At 38.4% G+C, this 8944-nt stretch overlaps 2 protein-coding genes across 2 annotated transcripts in view; one reads left to right on the top strand and one right to left on the bottom strand. All coding sequences in view use genetic code 11, as the record gives it.

The window, feature by feature from the left end:
* EGR_07557 (hypothetical protein) overlaps positions 1-1381 on the top strand; it is a gene marked incomplete at both ends in the record, with an annotated part of 13019 nt that extends 11638 nt beyond the window's left edge. Inside the window, one exon of the mRNA XM_024496806.1 lies at positions 1293-1381. Within this exon, the coding sequence (XP_024348811.1) occupies positions 1293-1381 (89 nt within the window). The remainder of the gene's footprint in view (positions 1-1292) is intronic.
* A 472-nt stretch (positions 1382-1853) lies between these two features.
* EGR_07556 (hypothetical protein) lies at positions 1854-6929 on the bottom strand (the record flags this gene model as incomplete). Its single annotated transcript, XM_024496805.1, has 10 exons — positions 1854-1889; positions 1925-2021; positions 2320-2408; positions 2901-3075; positions 3112-3241; positions 4966-5116; positions 5161-5214; positions 5494-5561; positions 6318-6464; positions 6863-6929. 10 exons carry the CDS (start codon positions 6927-6929, stop codon positions 1854-1856), a joined length of 1014 nt encoding a protein of 337 aa, XP_024348810.1.
* Positions 6930-8944: the final 2015 nt, after the last annotated feature.

Below are 8944 nucleotides of genomic sequence, written 5' to 3'. Positions count from 1 at the left end.
CAGGTAGAAGGGTTTTAATCTCTGACAGCTGTTCGTGCTGTTGGTGAGGCGCACTCAAATGGTCAGATTCATCTGTAAATCAGCTTGGCAGAAGATATAATGACCTCTGCCTTTTAAGCATACGCCTTGCTGGGCTGTTGAAAGTGATTTAGAAACTTTTGCATAATGAGGAAGTGCTTAGCATCCGTTTGCCAGATATCAACGTGTCTGAAACCTCAGTGAGTATTTTTCGCATGGTAGTGACGGTACAGTTCACATTTACATCAGGTGAGTAGGAAGTAAATATTCAGTTAGATTTAAGGTGAATGCGGCCTCTAGTAGACAATGGCAGTTCATTTTACTGCTTTTGTTATGAATCTTGCAAGGTGCTTCTCCAGTTTTGGAATAGCAATATGTTTGTAAAGAAGGAAAGCATGGCTATAACCAGGATCAGCTGATATTGAAAAGGCACTGTACGGGTGAAGGAATTTAGATAAAGCCAGAAAAATGGATTTCACACGTTCTTAAGAATCGCAACATGTCATTTCAGCATATTATACAGCCAACGACAGGAAATTTAGACCACTTTAGCCCTTTAAAACTTTATCCTCCCATTCTATTCAGAAATGGATTTTGTTTTAATCTTTGTTTTGGAGTAGTTTAAGGAGTTTTTGCAATAAATAAAGCTTGTGATTATAAATCAGGCACTCTTCTATCACAACTAACGTGACCAAGGTCTTAAAACAGTGGATTGTGCCAAAGCCGCCTCGACCATGTGTTTAGATTTGCGTATCTCCCTCAGCTGCAAAATCAACATTCCAAAGATTGTTATTTATGCAATAAAATTCATTATAACAATGCCCATATTTGCTTTGATATCATAATAAACGCTTTTGCACTCACTTGTATATATTTTAGAAATAAGGTTAAGGATTTTAAATAAATCCTACCATCTATGTGCACTTTCTGACATCATTTTGTACTACACTGACTAAAAATGATAATTTGGTACAACCTTTTACGGCTCTTTTATTCCGCCATCGGCTTTCTCCATGCTCTAGCAATACAGACAAAAATTGTCCGCAGCAGGCTTGTCTATTGCTAGTAATACGAAATACACGGTTAACGCAAATTCATCAAATGCAAGGAAAATGAGTTATCTCTGTACAGCAAGGAAGTAGTATTGCTGAGCATGTCATTTTATTACATTAATTTAGCAGCAAAAGCCAACTCCTCTACTTCAAATCTTAGCTAAAACCACCTCGCACATTCAGGTTTGTAAAAACAGTATACACGGATATCTACTTGATCAGAAAGAAAGAAAGAAACACACAACAGAGCAGAAAGAGCATTTCTTCTGATAAGACGAGAACCAAATTTGGAAATGCGTAAAAAACGTTAGCGCTGGTGGGCTAGGAAGAGTTAGGTTGCCACTGCGCAGCCTAGTCCCACAGTCGATGAGTTTATACCACTTCGCAAGCTCACTTCAACAATGAAACATAATTGTCGACCACTAAGCATTCCGGAATTAAGCGCTATACCCACATACATTTGCACCCACTAGAAGTTACACGTGACAGTGTTGTAAACTCCCACTACATAGGATAGCTGAGACCAATACAAGTAGAAGTGCGCCTGCGAAGCCAAATGCACACTGTCGATATGAGGTTAGATACAGTCTCTTCTACCGTGGAATGCATGCCCTACTTTTGGACACTTTTGCCTATTTATGCATACTATCGACTTCCCACATCCTGCAACGCACAGCCTCACCTCTGAGCTATATGCTAGCATTTCATTACTGGCAAATGGAAACCAACGAAATCGTCGGTCTTTGATTCCATGACCAGTTGATGCTTAAAAGTGTTTCAATCTCAGGCTAAAACTACTTCACTTTTAAACATCTTTGACTGGGAGAAGTTATCCGAATATCACTTTATCATACGTCTGCTGTAAATGTTTCCATGTTTGCCAGAGTTCGAATAGGATGTTCTCTATTTAGGTCGAATCGTGTCCGGTCACAGCCAATGCCATGATGATGCCTAAATTGAAATCATATATTTAATTCTATTTCCACGCGCATTTGCTGTTCGTTGGCATGTCAAACTTCCAAAAACACCTCATATTCAAACTAACTGCCACTGTCAGTGGATGTGATAAATTGATTAAGCCCCGGGGGATTGGCATTATAAGGTGAGCTGCTGCCTCTGCAATGATTTGTTTTGGTGTCGCATCTGACTAAAATTCTAAAACTAGGCCACCTGCATTTACTATACCTGGGTCAATTAAGGCCATCAAAACGCAAAGCTACTCCACGGCAACTATGTACTTCAGCATGACCTGGCTCTTGAAACCCATAATCTGTGCAAGCAACAAGGGATGAATTCACTGATACCTACTTCTTCTTCGTATTCACCATCACAGAATAACTAAAACGAGGTAAAAATGACAACACTAAATCTAATTTAGCTTACGTGCGTCTGCTTGGGAATAAATATGAGAAGGCACTGAGGAACAGAGCATTTCTGGAAAACAGGTCCTTCAGCAGCCGTCCAAACTACAACAGCAGTTAAGTAAAATCATCTTCTCACAAATACTGAGTGGAAACAAAGCTGGTCATGGTATATCAGACATACCGAATGTCACATCCAGAATGCGGCCCGCCTCCAAATAACCTTTGAGTGCCCGATTTTGGCAAAACAGGCAAAAATTAAGCTGCATTTGACACAAATTCTTGTTCCTACATTAAAAGTTTCTCACCTCGAATGTGTGGTTTCAAGTATTCCCTATATCAACACAGGATAAGCAAACGTCGAAAGGAATCATTTCTTCTCATTTCTTAAAAATAAGAAAAGCACATGTAGTGGATGCCTCCATATCCAGTACCAAAGTAGAGTACAAGGCAGTGAATGGGAGATTACCGGCGTGAATTGAATTTCAGTGATGTTGAAGGCAGGTGAATTTGCTAAAGGATAAATGACAGTCTTCGCCATATCTGATGAAGTCTTGAAGCAAATAGATTTACTGACAGTTAAAAAGAAACGGTTTGATGTTATTAAAAGCACATGAAAAAATCGAGTATAACTTGCGCTCCTACTTCTTGACTTAATCGGAATAATCGTCTGTACTTACCCCAATGCTTCACTTTGACGTGACGCTTTAGACTGGGGTGATACTGGAGTTGGCACAAGCAATACGGGCAGAAGTACAACATCAGGTGCACAGAAGGATGTTTGAAAACCAGAAATAAAGTTTGAGATGCCTGTTTACTGAGTTGAAGTAAATTGGGACAAAATAGAGCATCTCTCCATGACGTGTAGTCGCAATAATCTGTGGACTGTAATTTATGTTCAAAAGTCTTACGCGGCCAAGTTGTAGTTATTTGCTAAAAGGCACAGGCTGCTTTTAAGTCTACTTTCAAAAAGGCCAAGCATCTGCATTAAAAAGGTCAAAAAATTAATTTACGGCGTTATGAATGCATTACTGTCTGCGTGATTCAGATGAAATATTTGTCAGTATTCATCCTACCCAAATCGCCCAATAGTATTTTAAAAAAGTTTGGCTGCAGATCTGGAACCATTGACGATCTTCAAGGGTGTATTGAGTTTTTTGCTGGAAGCATGCAATTGTGCTTATTCATTCAGCATTTTGTACAGGCGACCGTCAGCGATTTTAGGCCGAGACCCTGTCTATCCATAATCACACTTTAGACAGGCAGAACTCATGCTATACAATAAGAAATACAGTTTGGATGTAGGGTTACCGTACATAAAACCACAATGTCACGTCCATTGCACCTGTCTGTTAAGGACCAGTGCTAATAAATTCGCCTGAAGTACTTTGTACACAAATAAACCTTGATGTGCAATGGCACTGCTGCATTTAGGTTTAAATGATTACAGACATGACAACCTGCACAGACTGTGCCCACTATCTGACGTTCTCGTCCAGCTTTGCTTAATTTTTAGCAATTAGTAATCTTAGGTAGAGCCTGGACACCCTATTGTACGCCGATGCAAAGTGGTGATATCCTTATACTCTACATATTTCTCGACGGTGACAAATCATTAAAAGGATTTGCATTGGGTCAACAAAACTTGTTCGCTCAAGGCGCGATATTAAGCCAAATATTATGACTGAGGTTATTTAGCTTCGGGTCATTCAATCAACCTTGTTTATTTTTCATGAAGCATAGTTGCATTAATTAAAACCGGAGCCAAGCGTTGAGCTTTGAGGTAAGTGTTAATTAGCACTAATCGTAATTTTATTTAACTTTACTGAATTTGTATAGCTGAAAATTCTCCACTTCGACTTACTGACAGACCATTAAGCCGCTAATTGTGTAGACACTAAAAACTTGTATTTCATGATCTTAAAATGATGCTCAACTACCTACTTAGCATACTTACCTCACATGCAGTTGTTTCCTTCCGTTGTCATACTGTGTTCGCTAATGTCCTGCTTTCAAAGCCAACGATGAAGATAAAATAACCTTCAGGCAGCTTAATTTGTTCACTACCTCAATTGCCGTGGTATGGAATGTAGTTGATTGCTTGCGCCCTCTAGTAGTGGATAACTCAACACATCGGTAGAGCAACGTTCGTCATAGATGAGAGCCAAGAAAGCACGGACTGAAAATGGGGAAAAATATAATTAAAATTAAGAAAAATTAAGAAAATATAATTGGAAAATAACTGCAAAAAAATATGAACTTCATAAAATACCTCCTGGCAATCGGGCATTACAAGCAAGCAGTTAGGTGGTTCAAAATTTGTTCTCAAATAACTGCCGGCTCCTTAATCACACCACTCGTAAGCTTGAATTTTCATGTTGGTAGAAGTGACAGCCAAAAATTCACTAAACAGAATTTGAAATATAAAAATATCGTTAACGTTTTTAAGCCCAACCGGCTAGTTTGTCACTAGAGGACGTCGCAAATCATTCGGATGAGCTGTGGATTTTAAACTTTTCCCCAACTTTGCTAACTGAGGCAATTGCTAGGTGGGAAAGTCAAAATGTCCTCCGCATTTGTAATTTGGGCGGTGGATGTGATAGGTGACATTTTATATGCTACTGCTTCATTGCCGAGTAGAGCCTGGTATAATTTACTTGATTCCTTGTTTTGTGATAGGGTATTCTAAAGGAAACATATTAAGTAACTATTAACTTCACAGTACTTACTAAAACAGTGGGCAAGATGCCACTTCTTGTTAAATTTTTTTGTGGTCTTATTTGCTTGAAAACAAAATTAATTAATTATATTTATTAAGCCATAGAGTAAAGGTTGCAGGCCTGAGTGCCTATGGTTAGCTTAATCTATGGTCCAGGCGTGGTGCCATATCAAAATAATCTTTTCCACAACATCAACCATTGCACATATGCAACTGGTGTTTTGTGACACCAACGCCTGGTATCGACTCTGGGTGAATTCGTCTGTAATCTAATTGGTCTTCGCACACTACTGTAGATGAGGAGTGGATGGCACTTCATTCATTCTCTACCAGATGTGCTCACACTTGAGAGTATCATTATTATCTCAATGTCTCCACCTTTTCGTAAAGGAAATGCTCTTCTCAAATGGACTACATTTTAAAATGGACTTTGATTTGATTGTCAGAGGTCCTCTTATTAGGTAGGGAAAATAGATGCTAGTGATAAGAGCCCCATAACTTTGCTGCCACGATACAGCCATCTAAGGACAATTAATTAACCCAAATTTTGAGCACGTGATGACACTGTATTCTCACAAAATTCATCCAAACATCGCATGTGATTGCTAATTATGAAGCTATAAAGCAATCTCCATTTACTGAGAAATCATCCCTTCCTTGTTTCGTCCTTCAGCCTGCAATTGATGGCAGAGATACACTGCGTCATCTGCGGCTACATTTTAAATGATTGCTACAGCCACAGGGGAATTCTGAAGCACCGACCTTTTGTAGATACGATCTAAGCATACCTGATCGCAAAAGTAGGCATTAGAGATCAAGTGCGGTCGTCTATTGCATTCAGTCAAGTGAGAACACTCCTGCAAATAGCGTTAAATGCCATGCTTTGACTACTTATTTGTTTTCGCACCACAGGTTTATTGTATGGTAGGCTGTTACCAAATATCGCCTAATCTAAATGAATTCAGAAAAAAAGAAATGATTGTGATTAGCATTGCATGTGCCATTGATAATGCACGTGCTTAAAGTTACTGTTGTGTGAGTAGGTGAGGCAGAAGCCAATTATGCGGGAGTGAATTAGGACATTATTGCATACAGGCTGAAAATAATACCACAGGCTCCCTTGGTTATTCAGCTGCTGCTCTAATCAAACTAGGCACGTACACATACCGAACCCAGGCGGTGCAACAAAGTAGGAGGTCGATTTTGACATTAGGGATTTTAACTTCTCTTCATTTCTTCTTTCCATCTGTGAGGAAACATGTGGGCATTCACTTAGCTTCGACTGATCGTCTTTCTCGTTCTTTTTATTTCTACCTGTCAAAGAAATATTCCATTGTAGAATAACGAGCTACCTACAAATTCACTAAGGTCCTTATTAAAAGACACTCTTTAACTGCAATGATGGAAACTGGCTTGATGTATTGGCGTAACGAGGAAAAATATGGATCGCCCAATGGTTGGATGGATGAATAAGTGAATAAAAGGGTTTGAAAAATTATTTTGTGGATAAATGAGTTTGCAATGAATGCATAGGCTCTGAATGTTTATACTAGGATCACTCATTTCAGGAATGATGAAAAGGAACGGATTTCGGAGGAATGAGTAAATGCGAAATGAAAGGAGGAAGGTAGGCACTTGTAGGATCTTTTACCAATCATCTAATTTTCAAAGCCTGCTCAGCACGTAGTCATTTGGCCTAAGTTGTGATTTACCGTTCAACATTTCAAATGCTTCAATACCTTCGGTAGTTTCATATTTTGACACTAACTGCCCATTCATTCCGCCTACTAGTTGCCTCGTAAATTCTACTCCTGTTTAATGAGGTAAGGGGCGATATTGCATGTGGGAGGAAACCCCATCCCTAGCTGGTGGATGGATTTGCAATAACTTGGAGTTAGACGTGCTTGAATAAACCTGTTGCAGATTTCGGTGGATTAAAGGAATATCTTGCACATTGTGACATTTTATGATGCATTGAAAGGAGGTTTGTTAAATAATAAATTATAAGCTAAAGTAAATAAACACAAGATAAATTACTATTACATTTTTCTTTTCATTGAACAAAAATAATTTTTCTCCTTAAAGTTTGAATTCAGTGCCACTTTTGTTGCACACTTCATCCAATTTTGCCAAATTCAACTGATGCATATATGCACACATATATATATGACATGATTTAGTGATAGTAAAACAGATAGCCCGTCGTCACGAAACCGGCTATACGGGTGGGTTTGGCTAGGTGGACATAAGCCGTTACTCTGTGTTGTTATTCAATTCACTGTAATGTAATCCCTTATATTTTGTGTTCGCTCACTGTATACGAAAATGCCAATGAGCACAACTTAGTAGACATTTATGAAATACTAAGCAGCTATTTAATAGATGCAAGTGAAGCAATGCAAATCAGCTAACGTACAAACGTTGACCAGTAGAAGCTGAGGTAATTGTGCAGCTGTCAGTCAATGTTTGAGGTTTTTTAGTTGCGCCATCACTGGAATGACTTAAGTTGTTTGCATTCGCAATTACACTTGAGTGTTTTAACTATAGTAGTCTTAAAATGAGGTGCTCTTTCGGACTGTGAGTACTTCTACTCAGAAGGACAAGTGTTAGCAATATTGACAAGGCGTTTTAAATCTGCCTGGGTTTATCATCATTTAAAAGCAATTGACTAAACACAATGAATTACAGATGTCCTGCTGCATTTCAAATGTGAACTTCTTCATATCCCAAGTAATTATGCGAGATTAAGGCTTCTCTTCTGCCCTTATTGTCTGTAAAAATTATGCATCACTACAGTCTTGAATACCACGTCAAACAGAAGCATTTTGACAAGCGATACTAATTACTTGTACTAGGTAAAATAAAAAGAGCCCACGTTTAGGCTCACTTTGTTTCTGTACTTTAAACGAAATTGTGCAGTAATATTTCAACGATGACATGTGTCTTTTTGCAGTCTCAAGTTATTCTTTGAGATGCGAAACTGTATCTTTGAAACTCTTTTTTGTTCTATCTACTTTTGGAATGAATTTAGTATAGGTGTCAAACCTGTTAAGCATGCTTTGACTGCTTCATTTGTGTTAATCGTTGCACAGCTACGTTTCATGCAGGTAATCCACTATTAACTACCATGTTTTTTTTTTGAAATGCCTTAATATTTTACATTGAAGGCAAAAACAAGTGCCTCCTTATTTTCTAATCGTACCTGTTTTTTCCCCTGGATTATATTAATATTCTCGGGTAGAGTGAGTAATGCTAAAGATAATGGAGAGTTGTACTAAAATATGGAACCCTATATTTGTTCTCCCTTTCAGGGCCTTTGGAAGTTACATGCATATTTTAAAGCACAAGCTTGTCTGTGTAATCAAAGACAAATAGTTTTGTGTGTTATACCTTTATAAAGATTCGATTTTGTTTAACATTCACTCCATTTTAGACTACTGCTGATGGCCTTGTTCTCCGGTTATGCGACCATATTCAGTGCAATTGTGCACTTCCTTCACAATACACATTGAGTAATTCTGCACAAAGGCAGATGTGTTGGGGCCTTTTTTGTTTTGCTGATATTCTGAGCAGAGTATAAGAGTTCGATGTGTTCCTAATCTAGTAGTGCTGACAAATGTAAAAACACTACATTTAATTTATTCTAAATTTACGAAAGCATGGCGCTTTGATTCATCCCGGAGCCGTACCAAGCCACATTGTAGGAAAATAGGGTAAATTATGAAAACAGATAAGAGAAATGCTCAAATCACCAGGACATTGGCGGAGTTAATCATAAGAGACTAAATAGGTCT

This window comes from Echinococcus granulosus (genome assembly GCF_000524195.1).
Source record: "Echinococcus granulosus chromosome Unknown EG_S00080, whole genome shotgun sequence".
NCBI lineage: Eukaryota > Metazoa > Platyhelminthes > Cestoda > Cyclophyllidea > Taeniidae > Echinococcus > Echinococcus granulosus.
This window is presented reverse-complemented; position numbering and strand designations above follow the sequence as displayed.